Here is a 13,162-nt window from a genome sequence, read left to right as displayed (position 1 = left end):
ACTTAAGGTCAAGTAAGGCAGAAGAGATAGACAACATTCCATCAGAATTTCTAAAATCATTTGGGTAAGTGGCCACAAGACGACTATTCACGTTGATGCATAGAGTGTATGAGTCTGGCAATCTACCATCTGAATTTCGGAAAAATATCAACACACAATTCTGAAGATAGCAAGCGCCGACAAATGGAAGTATTGTCGCATGATTACCTTAACAACTCATTTATCCAACTTGCTGCCAAAAATAATATGCAGAAGAAAGGAAAAGAAAATTGAGAATTCGTTATATGACGTTTAGTATGGCGACTGGAATGTTAAGGATCTAGAGAGGTAATTCTGACATTGTGGTGGATAATGGAAGCAAGACTAAAGAAATATCAAGGGCAGCAAGGTTCCCGGATCTCTACACTTGTAGTATTGTGGGCAGACTCTTCCATCCGGGTCGAGATTTTGCCAAAGTAAAGCGCCAATTGGACAGAATTTTGCACGATATCCCTCAATCCAACTATCTATGCCAAGACGAATAACTGCTTGCGCAGAGGTGGACCAACACGTTATTGATTTGCTCAATTTGTGAAGCTCTTTATCTTTAATAAATTATTCAATTTTTCTCTAATAGCAATAATTTATTTGTCTCTACACGTACATCACACCTAACAATTTCCGCCCCATTCGGATAACTCCTTAGCGGTGGGTCTTCTTTTTCTTGATAACTAAAGCTATTTAAAAAACAAATAGTTCGCACTCGTTAAATAAAATGAAGATGTGAAGAACGAACTACTTTGAAAATTTCTCATATATTTAAAATTGAATGGCAGTTCGGTACTCGTACCAGGAATTCTGTCTTTCGCAAGAAGTGGCGTAAACGACTGGGCTATTCATCCACGACTCACGACAGGGCGTTGAGAAGCTGGAGGAAAGTACCGATCGAGCTGAACATTTTTGAACGAAGCGGATGGAGAAATTCAAACATATCACGGTTCTGAAAAAGTTTTTTGGATGGTGTGTTGTAAAATGTTAAGAACGTAATAAGGAAAGAGGTACTTACGTGTGAAAATGTTAGGAAAAATTTCTTTGTCTGAAGTGAATTTTGGGTGTTATTGTTGCAAACGACATCTGAACAGAGGTACATCCAGTTCACGAAGGGAAACATAACTGTATCCAAATCGTGACAATACTCTGCGCTGCATAAATTGGAGTGCGGACAAAGTTGCCAACATTTTTCTTAGTCCTCATATCTCCCAGGATGCTTTATTTCTCGATTAAATGGCGTTCGCCATTTAAGACCATACTCTCACAATCAGAGAAGCTGTAATGATTTTGAATGAAGTAACAAAGACACAGTCATAACATTCTTTTCTGGCTGCTAAAGTGGTCTACCTGAGATCGCATAAACATGCAAATATATGAACAAACGGTTGCTGTAAGTGATAATAACGCATGTTACTTTGAAACTTGAACTTGGATATGTGTCTAAGACGGGGGAGAGTTACTGCCTTCCCTTGGAAAGCTATACCTATATTTATACCCCACAAGCAGCCTTTCGGTGAGTGGAGGAGGGTACTTCAGGTAATATACCACTTTCGTAGAACACAGCAACAATGCGTGTCAGTTAGGCTCCGCATGAGCCAAAATTCCTCAAAATTTTTAGTCAATGACGTTTCGCTAGACGAATACGTAGCAACGTAACCTGTTATCGGACTTTTATTAGAATACAGGTTCCTGAAATTTTAAATATATATCCAGCTACGCACAGTTTCTCTTTTGTAGCGTCTGCCACTAAAGTTTGCCGAGTGTCTCCGTCGCACCCTCGTGTTTACCAAAAGAAGTGATGAAAAAATTTCTCACTCTTCTGTGGACCTTTTCTGACTACTCCGTTGATTTGACATGGCAAGGATCTCAGAGTGATGAGAAATTCACAATACTCAGCCCAAATATCAAAAACATTGCCCTGCTGTTAAACAAATATAGAATTCTACAATTCTGGTTACACATCCGTTGTTGTTGTTGTTGTTGTTGTCTTCAGTCCTGAGACTGGTTTGATGCAGCTCTCCATGCTAATCTATCCTGTGCAAGCTTCGTCATCTCCCAGTACTTATTGCAACCTACATCCTTCTGAATCGGCTTAGTGTATTCATCTCTTGGCCTCCCTCTACGATTTTTACCCTCCACGCTGCCCTCCAATGCTAAATTTGTGATCCCTTGATGCCTCAGGACATGTCCTACCACCCGTCCCTTCTTCTAGTCAAGTTGTGCCACAAACTTCTCTTCTCCCCAATCCTATTCAATACCTCTTCGTTAGTTATGTGATCTATCCACCTAATCTTCAACATTCTTCTGTAGCACCACATTTCGAAAGCTTCTATTCTCTTCTTGTCTAAACTATTTATTATCCATGTTTCACTTCCATACATTGCTACACTCCACACAAATACTTTCAGAAACGACTTCCTGACACTTAAATCTATACTCGATATTAACAAACTTCTCTTCTTCAGAAACGCTTTCCTTGCCATTGCCAGTCTACATTTTATATCCTCTCTACTTCGACCACCATCAGTTATTTTGCTCCCAAATAGCAAAACTCCTTTACTACTTTAAGTGTCTCATTTCCTAATCTAATTCCCTCAGCATCACCCGTTTTAATTCGACTACATTCCATTATCCTCGTTTTGCTTTTGTTGATGTTCATCTTATATCCTCCTTTCAAGTCACTGTCCATTCCGTTCAACTGCTCTTCCAAGTCCTTTGCTGTCTCTGACTGAATTACAATGTCATCGGCGAACCTCAAAGTTTTTATTTCTTCTCCATGGATTTTAATGCCTACTCCGAACTTTTCTTTTGTTTCCTTTACTGCTTGCTCAATATACAGATCAAATAACATCGGGGAGAGGCTACAACCCTGTCTCACTCCCTTCCCAACCACTGCTTCCCTTTCATGCCCCTCGACTCTTATAACTGCCATCTGGTTTCTGCAAAAATTGTAAATAGCCTTTCGCTCCCTGTATTTTACCCCTGCCCCCTTTAGAATTTGAAAGAGAGTATTCCGGTCAACATTCTCAAAAGCTTTCTCTAAGTCCACAAATGCTAGAAATGTAGGTTTGCCTGTCCTTAATCTTTCTTCTAAGATAAGGTCAGTTTTGCCTCACGTGTTCCAACATCCGTAGCTTGTATAAAAAGTCTTACGAGGCTAAGCAAAATGTCAGTACATTTACCTGCCACGAAATTCGTTTACAGGACGCTTTCGCTACTCACAGCATATCCGGATGTGGCCGCCTGCGTGGATGCTGTTGCAGAGTGTGTGATGTTGCAGATGCGCGTGGGTCTGCACACGGGCACCGTGCTTGCCGGCGTCGTGGGCCGCATGATGCCGCGCTACTGCCTGTTCGGGAACAACGTCACCATCGCCAACAAGTTCGAGTCTGGCTCGGAACCCCTGCGCGTCAACGTCAGTCCCACCACGCACAGGTGAGTAGCCTAAATGTCGCCTTCACCACACAAACATTCTATTTCCCCAAAATGTTAGAAACTATGTTGTGTTGACTTTCCTTGTTATAGATGTAGTAGTAGCAGTAGTAGTAGTAGCAGCAGCAGTAGCAGACTTATTCCTCCGTAGATCTCTTTTTACAAATGTATACGACATGTCAAAGTATTAACAAATTTAGATCAATTTAAAATAAGCTAATTCGTATACACATATATTTAGCGACTTCTAGTTAGAGACACTCATTGGATTTACTCCTGGTATACAATACTTTTCTTACAAATAACTTGTTATCTCATGTCTCACTACCAGTCACTCCACACACTATTCGCACATTGTTTCATAACACTTCACTCACTAAACACACACACACACACACACACACACACACACACACACACACACACTGGTGATCTCTGGGCCAATTTCTGTACCGCAACGTCCCATTTGCTATCCTGAAAAACCAGTCTCCATCCCTCCAAAATGAGTGAGATGTTGAGCTCAGAAAGAGGAAGAGCTGTTAGTATTCTGTCATGCATAGCTTGGGGGGGGGTAAATATTTGTAGAAAGGAAAAAAAGGATCGAAAGATGCGTAAAGTGAAAGTATTATGTCGAATTTTTGATATTTTATAACCATTGTTGTTATTATTTGTTTGTATAACGTTTCTTATCGAACCCCTTCTATGTCTAAGTCCTTCAATGTATAAAATGTATACTTTTGTCTGCCTTTTGAAATAAGTTTATTTTTGCAATTTCTTTAATCTCTTTTGGTAATTTATTGTACAGTTTTATTCGTTGATAGAAAATGCTGTTTTGAGTTTTATGTTTATTTTCTCTTGAAAATGTAAGTTGAGTCTATCTCTTGTTGCTTGGTCACGGACAGAGCTGTTTGTGCCGCAATTACCAAAGTTATTTGTGATGTGTACAACTGACTGGTAAATGTATTTACATGGAGCAGTTAAAATCCCCAGTGTTATGAACAAATCTTTACAATGAGCTCGAATAGTATTTTTGGCTACTATTCTTATGGCTCTTTTCTGGAGTTTGAAAATTGTGTTCATATTTCGTGCATTTGTTCGCCAAAAAAGAATGCCATAGCTACTAACTGAGTGTACATATGAATAACATGTAAGAAAAACACACTGCATTTTACACACTGATGATAGTTGTCTAAGGCCATAATATGCTGATGACATTATGTTTGCAAGTACCTTTGTGTGTTCACACCACTTGCACTGAGAATCAATATTCATTGCTAGAAGTTTTGCATTTGTTACACAGTCTATAAAGATGCCCTCAACATTTAATTTAACATTGTCATTTTTCCTCTTAAAATTCAAATTCATGGCATTAGTTTCCTTTATGTTCAATGTCACTTTATTGCTTATTGACCAATCATAAACTTCCTTGAGAGTTTCATTTGCTTTCTCAGCAAGTTCTCTTGTTTTCTTAGTAACTACAATATTGCTGTCATCAGCGAAGAGGATTTTTTTCACTAATAACCCATTTCTGCCACTGTGATTTAGCGCTAATGTCATTAATAATTCCCGTGAAGATCGCCATCTGCAAGTACTAAGGCCTGACGATGGATAGAAGGCAAGGGGGTGCGGAAGGAAGCGGTACGGATAGTTGCTTATGAACACTCCGAGTTCGTTTTGAATGCCAATCTTCGTTCCTAGGTATTCAAGGAAGATAAAATTTCCGTGTTTCGAATATCCGAAGTCACATTGAGCTACATTTGGAGAACAGATTGGTCCAGGAACGATTTTAGATCCCAATTCAGGCACTCTCGCCAATACGATTGCTCCATTTTGGGATGAGTTCCCCTTTATCAGTCTTGGTCTCTTCGTATTCAATCTCGTATTAAAATTAGCCGACTATTAAGCAAAATAGGTCTGAGTTGTTATTTTTTGGTTTCATACACTGGGAACAAGAAAAATCAGTGGCCGTTATATTTTCAAATCCTAAAATTATATCCTCCTTTTTCGGAAGTTTCGCACTTAACTTTTTCGTCAGTCGTTTTGAATTCTGTTTAAACCTGATGTAGCTTCAGCTTTCAAGAATTACGATTTGGGAAAGTTTCATAGACATCGTGAATAAAAGCAAAGTGCAAAGAGAGTGTTGGAAAATTCTTTCCAATGTGCGTTTGATGAAGCACATTTTCACTTCCAGTTTTTTGTGCAGAATTAAGTGTAATGGTCAATGGTAATCCTGCAGAGTCAGATGTCGAGCAAATTCATTAAAGGATTTTCTATTACGAAATCATAAATTTTCTTACACTAGCTCGACGCCCGCTGCTTCACTCCTGTAGAGTGGCCTGCAGAGATTTTTCTGTTTTCATTTAATCGAATTTTTACGTTGTTCACCAACTGCAACACATTCTAAGCTCTTCACACTAATTAAGGCCGTTTACGCATAGTCTTTTTCTAATGTATTTCTGACCAAAAAGCGATTCTCGTAGCTGGAATTCAAAGTTTTTGTTAATCATTTCATTTGCGTTCTTTTGAGTGAAATTTCCATGTAATTTTTATCCCCTAACATCTACTTTCGTATATCTGACCGAGAAGTAAAATACCAATTCTTATATCTGACCGAGAAGTGAAATGCAAATTATTATAAATTTAGCTTCAAATTTTTTTTAATGTTACCAAATATTTTCTTATTAACTTTCATCCCTATTACACTCCCGTAGGGGTTGAATTTGAGGAATCACTGAAACAGTTATTTTTTATATCTGACCGAAAAGCCAAGTACTAATTGTCACAAATGTAGCCTTAAAATCCTTTGGTAGTTATTTTGTAATTATTTATTTTCAGGAACACTTTACCCCCTCAGTGGCTGAGTTTCCAAAAATGCTCAAACATGTATTTTTTATTTTCTGACTGAGAAAGGAAATACAAATTTTTCCAAGTATAGCTTCAAAATTTCTTTAATTGCAATTTATTTTCAGTCTTTCATTCGCTATTTGATGACGTGACGGGTGGAATTGACAATCCTTTCTTAAACGATGCCTACGTTATGAGATCCACACCCTCTTCAAACTTCAAGTTTCTGTTCTTAGCGATTTAGGCTGGCCAATCAGTGAATCAGTCTGACCATACTTCACCCCATTACGAACAAAATTTCCAAAACAGTGAAACACGTATCTTTTCATCTGTAATCAAGAAGCCAAACACCATTTTTGTCTGTTATCTACACTGTAATGGCAAGACATCAGCCCCTGGAATTCCACGACTTTCGAGAATGCTTTTATTTTAAGTCTGAAGTCGCATATTATATATTTTTGAGTGATATAATTACAGATTAACAATTATGAGATTATCAGATTACACAATAACAATTATGTTTTTTCCCTTTATTTGTACTGTGAAACCTTGCTTCTTGACAAATATCATGATTCTAGGTGAACAGAAAGTACTGTATAGACTTTAATCAGTGAGTTTCTGAGCATTTGAGTATGTGACACACATGGCCGTATCTTCTGATAGCATAAACTCAGAAGCTTAACTGTTTTACAACAGTGTCCGTAGACTGACCGTAGACAGTATATGACATGAATTTCACAGTCCATAGATCCCTTCGTCCCTGAGAAAACGTATCTTAACAGACGGACAAACAGACTGTGGGGTATATTGTGAGAAAATAAATTTCTTTAGAGTGATACAATTACAGATTAATATTTTTCATACTTTTTTATTTTAGTTTTACCTTGAAAGACTGCAGCTTGGCAAGTTACATGATTCTAGGTCAGTGGGGATGTGTGTGTCGGCGAGTGTTGAAATATATGACATAACCGCCCATACCTTACAAGTGTTCGTTTACTAAACCGTGAAAGGACTAAAAGTCTTAGTGTGTATGAGATAATTTTCAACATGATACTTCTACCCGTTCCTGAGAAAAAGGGCTCGTAACAGACGGACGGACAGACAGACAGTCGGAAAACAAATAGCGAAAAACCTTTTTTTCGTCTGATACAGTTACAAATTAGCAATTTTCTGATTTTCTCCTTTAGGTGCACTGTTTAACTTTGCTTCTTGCCAAATTTCATGACACCGGTTCAACGGGCAGTACCCAATAAGTTTTGATAAATAAGTTTGCGAATAACAACATATGAATGGCTTTATTTTTGAATTGTTTTCATCACCAAAGAGACGTAGATCTTAGAATACTGCATAGGTTTCAATTTTTCATGACTGCCCCGTGCCGAAGAAAAGGGATTTTAATAGTCGGGCAGACAGACAGACGGACGTTTTTACTGTGACGCGCACAGAGTCCTGAAAGAGGAGGGATGAGACAGAAATATTATTGCAAGAACGTCTACCTTACTTGGCCGAGAAGGACAATTATTTACAGAAGAGAATGATAGAACACTGTACGCGGCAGAAATGAGATTTTCAAGAGGAACGGAAGATTACATAAAACTCAACATCAAAAGGTACAGAAGTGACGACGGAGCTACAAAGTATGAGCAGCATGAACGAACACATCAGGTATAAACGAGTAAATCGCTTACATACTATGGACTGTACTCGCGTTGAGAATTTGAGACGTATGTACTACATCAACGTATGCCCAGTCGATTCATCTCAATATCTCTTTCAAGTGCAATAGAGTATTTGAAAGTTCTAAATACCTTTCTTTTTCCAAGAGCCCCAGAATTTGTGAAGGAGAGAGTAAAGTGCCCTTTTTAGCTTTGAAATACTGTCTTATTGTTGCAGGTGGCTGGTGCAGACACCAGGTTTCGAGTTTGAGGAACGGCCTCGCGAGTGTCTACCAAAGGGATTCCCCAAGGACATCCCGGGCACGTGCTACTTCGTGCTCGGCTACAAACACCCGTCTCTGCCGGCGGACCGACCTCTCGCAGACCACGTGGAGGCGGCGATTGCCGAGCTCGGTCTGCAGCACCGCTAGGCGGCTCAGCGCCACGTGCGTCTGTGAGCGGACCAGCAGGCGCTACATTCAAGGCGTAAACCACTACGGACCAGGGAGTGAGGTGCTGGAGAAGGAAAATTTACCAGAGAGCAGACAGGGCGTCGAATAGGCATTCGTACATTCGTATATGCTACATGAATTTAAGGCACGATGCAGGAGAACATGGTTGTCTATTGACAAGTTTTCGATAATGTCAGACACTGTGAAATCTCCTCTAATACTTCATGTTACCTTTAGTCCATGCGATCCGCGAAAGGTGTACTTCTTTAGCGTAAATCCCTGCAAACAAGCTTCTACTGCTAAATGAAAGTTCCATGATGTTGCAGATCCCCTAAATACATTAAGAGAGAGTCGTAACCGATCTTGGTGAAGTACTCTCACTACATCAGCGCCCGTGGCTGGTTGAATGACCCGTGATCCCGTGTGGATGAAGTTTAAACGCGAACAGAAACTTCTCAGTTATGACAACAAAAACTGTCGGGAGACCATTAATGTTACCAACAGCGTCCATAAAAATCACTTTTACGGTGACAAATGAAACTTCAGATATCATCTTCTACTACTAATCTTGTGCAATGAATTACACAATTATTAAAACGTCACTCTAAGATTACTGTTCGTTAAGTGCTTCGTAAACCACTTAAGAGGCATATCTCTCTTCCGGTGACTATTTACTCAATGTTTCTCCCACTGTTTGGGAGGGATGTCTTGTGTGCCTTTCCATCTGTTCTTTCATAGTCAAATCGTTGGCAATATTGACTCTAAAATATTCTCTTCGTGTTATGTACCTTGGATGCCCATCAACAGCACAGTTTTTACGATGGTAAAAGTGTTAAACTGCATCTGTTTTCCTTTGTTTCTTGACTCATTCCCTGGCGGGAGACCAATACCTACGTGACTTCGATTAAATGAAGTAGGAACTACCAAACAAACCACTGAACCTGTTTACTCATCCGTTAGTGTTTGTAAATTAACGAGAAGTGTAATTGTCTGCAGCCAAATACATTTCTCAACATATTATCAAGGGAACAAATATTTTGAGGCATGAGAGGAGAATACGCCAAATGTTTTAAATGAAAAATAGATCTGCAAAGTCTCGTTATATATTTTGTGTCTTGTATAAGGAACTTCAGTGCGTACTCACTGATATTCATAACGATAATGCGAACGAAAGGTGTTAGGGCAGACGCTAGGCGTAGCTCTATCCAGTGCATCAAAACATTTATCGATGTTGAATTGTACCTCACCTGGAAAATTAATCAAAGTGCTCTTCACTAAGTTATAAACTGACAAAACAATACTTATTAGGCATTCTCCGTCTGGACCATGTGATATCAGCACCAACGTTGAAAAACAGATAATGCAGTTCATTATCTGCAAACATGACACTACAGCTCATTATGTGTTACGTAAGTAAATCTTTTAAGTAGGTGTGTGACGTGATATCTTGAAAACATATAGCAACAGTGCAAATATTTAACCAAAAAACTTTACTGGTTAATTTAAAACTTCTGAACATTGGTATTAAAGCTTACCATTCATAGAGTGCAAAAATCCATCGACCGAAGACCGCATCAAACAGTAACTTGTGCCGGTCACCAGGCGATAATAGTTGATAACGCATGGTAAGTCATGCTGTAGGGATATAACTGACAGCTGCTTCTGAATCTGCCATTGAGGACTGTGAAAGTAAAACGAAGAAAAATCACTCATGCTTTCCATTCTTTTTGGAAACACTTTTCCCATCTCATTAGTGAAACCTAGAGTTAATGGCGCCCCGTGGAGCACAGTTCTTGATTGAAATGCTTACTATGTGTGAAACAGTAAGGTCAATCTCCAGATGATATAGTCGCAATAAATATACGATCATAACACACGAAAGTTCAAGGGAAGCCATAAACAGCTACATGCTACGCCATTCATACACACATTTAAATGTTTCCAACAGATCGTAGCAATACTTGTTCCTTAGTTACTCAGGAAGTGAATTTATGTTTATATTGCGTTAGAAAGATCTAAACTCCAGTATATCAACAGCTCTCAGCTCATAGCTCCAAGAACCCTGGGTAACAATTCGCGTAGATACTTACTTTCACAACTGTTAGCGTCCAAAGTGAAACCAAAACTTTGGCCCTGTTGCGCTTACAATACGCCCAAAGTAGGTTAACATGAAAGCTACCTTTAGAAAATCATAACAGTTTGCCTATGTAATCATGTCAATGATGCTTTATACTCCAGTGAACAGTTGTTAGTAAGAAACTGTAGTCAATCCGTCTCTCCATTCATGGACAATCACGTCGAATGAATTACGTCACGTCTGTAGTTTCATCAATACATGACACCAAATCACTATGCTTTTGGCATCGTTTTACAGTGCGTGCTTCCGTGGTCATAATTCACTAAAATCGTAGAATGATTACTCCCTGAAAATATCTACAGGGAAGACCTACGAATTAAAATTAGTGTTTTCATTCAACTCCCTACGCAGCAAAATTCCAAGCCGCATTTTCGCGTGACGATATTACATTTGAGGAATTGTCTTATTGTCTTTGTTTTGGAAAGCAGAGATCATTGTAACACTGTTCCCTTAATTTTAAAAGAGGTGGGATTGGTATAATCTGAAGGACATTTCAGGAAAAGTTGAGTACAAAAATTAGTTCTCAAAATGTGGATCTTACATTGACAAAATGCGGATCTTTTGGGAAGGAGATTGTCTGCGAATTTTTCATGTATATGGTACGCTTTTTTAGGATGAAAATGTCAATGTTATTCTTGTCAGACAGTATCTAGCCTGTATCGGTTGGTTCTGAGTGAAATGTTAGAACTTTTTAAGCCTATTGCGTGTTTTTTGAGGACACGAATTCAGAACAGCCAAGAAATGCTTTCAGAGTTCCTAAGAACTATTCAGATTGTCGAATGCGTAACACAGACGCAGAGAACTATCTGTAACAAGATTTGATATATTTGAGTGGAAGAGAAACAAACATTCCGGAAGAAAACGTCTAATTAATGTATAGAAATTCTAAAGGCAGATTAATGGAATGTTTATAACGAAACATTAAACGTAACAGGGCACATCTCTTTTCATTTTTCTCCTTTTTAGGAGCACAGTTTTTTTGTGGCTGAACTCAACTCAGATGGGTAAATATAGCATTAGTTGTCTGCTTAAAATTTCTCGGTAGGAATGCTGAGGAGAACACTGTTACCTTCAGCACGTAAGAGACATGACAGCTGAAGAAAAGCACAAAGTGTTAGAGTTCGAAAAGAAAGGCATAGCTCCAGTAGAGTAAGAGCGTCCGCGCGATTCGCCTATGACACAGCTGCTAGCATTCGCTATGGAAGCACTGCTCTCTCTTATGACATCTCTTTCGCCTGTGCGACATGAAGCTTCACTTAAGATACGTATATCAATTCTTTCTCAATAGAAATTGTTTGCCTGCAGATACAGTACAATGTTACTTGAAAATATATGTAATTATTTAACCGAAACTGATGTAAAAGTGAAATTAATAAAATATTTATTTCTCTCTGTCTTGCAGCAGTTTCACTCAATGACTAACATACATATTAGAAAGTCTTTCGTCGGATAATATCTACGTACAATTCTTCATTTCTCTTTCCGTCATTTCCTCTGTTCTTCCCCTTTCGTCTCTCCCAATCCTAACAATCAGTAGTTTGCTCACCGACTATTTCAGTTTGTTTCAGTAGTATCAAGAGAATTTATATGTTTATTATGCCTTCCAGTTAATTCATTTAGCTGTGTACATCTAGACAAAGACTACATCATTGCTATTCATTAGTACTGCATTGTTATCAACGTGTTGTCTGTAATATACGATGGCTGTTCGGAAAGTAAGGTCCGACCGGTCCCCAAATGAAACCTCTCTGAAAATCAAAAATGTTTTCTTTCCAACAGTGAGCTAAGCCTTCCCGGTACTTCTCTACATACTCGCAGATCCGGTTAAGGCATCTGAATTAGTGATATACCAACTTTACAATGACCTCTTCATAGAAGGCAGCCGCCTCTGCCTCCCGCCAAACATCTACGCTAACCTGCAGCTCGTTGTCTGTGCCAAAATGTTGTCTTCGTAACCAGTGGTTCCTGCGAGCAGAGATGAGGCTCAGGGGGAGCCAATTAAGGGCACTATGGTAAGTAATCAAACGGTTCCCATCGAAACACTGCAGTAGCGTCTTCATTGTCCATGCAGAGTGCGGCCAAGAATCGTGATGCAGAAGGAAACTTACTGCAGCTATATTATGTGGGCTGCAAGACATCAGGCGAAATCTCTCAACAGGTACCTTCATATGCTCACTGTACGTTCAGAACTGAAAAGAGCAACGTGCAACGTGACTGATTTACATTGGCGTTTCCATTTCGCACCCGATCGGATCTTAGTGTCCGCATAGTCTTCGTAAAATATTCATTCCTTGGTACCCATTGCTCCTTACAAAATTCTATCTCTAGACTCTAGACAACCAAGAAATATCTTAGCAGGAGTACTTGCAAGATAACAGGCGTTACGGAAAATTGCAGCACTTATGAGCGTGGTTCAAATGGTTCTAATGGCTCTGAGCACTATGTGACTTAACTTCTGAGGTCATCAGTCGCCTAGAACTTAGAACTAATTAAACCTAACTAACCTAAGGACATCACACACACATCCATGCCCGAGGCAGGATTCGAACCAGCGACCGTAGCGGTCACGAGGTTCCAGACTGAAGCGCCTTTAACCGCACGGCCACACCGGC

General features: G+C 39.3%; 1 protein-coding gene across 1 annotated transcript in view; it reads left to right on the top strand.

Moving 5' to 3' along the window:
- The window catches only part of LOC126412934 (head-specific guanylate cyclase-like), a gene marked incomplete at its 5' end in the record, with an annotated part of 516,083 nt that extends 504,139 nt beyond the window's left edge, over positions 1 to 11,944 (top strand). Inside the window, 2 exons of the mRNA XM_050082825.1 lie at positions 3,311 to 3,465; positions 8,200 to 11,944. Of these exons, the coding sequence (XP_049938782.1) occupies positions 3,311 to 3,465; positions 8,200 to 8,392 (348 nt within the window). The remainder of the gene's footprint in view (positions 1 to 3,310; positions 3,466 to 8,199) is intronic.
- Positions 11,945 to 13,162: the final 1,218 nt, after the last annotated feature.

This window comes from Schistocerca serialis, chromosome 7 (genome assembly GCF_023864345.2).
Source record: "Schistocerca serialis cubense isolate TAMUIC-IGC-003099 chromosome 7, iqSchSeri2.2, whole genome shotgun sequence".
Taxonomy (NCBI): domain Eukaryota; kingdom Metazoa; phylum Arthropoda; class Insecta; order Orthoptera; family Acrididae; genus Schistocerca; species Schistocerca serialis.
Note: the sequence above shows the minus strand (reverse complement) of the source record. Positions and strands in the feature narration are given on the sequence as shown.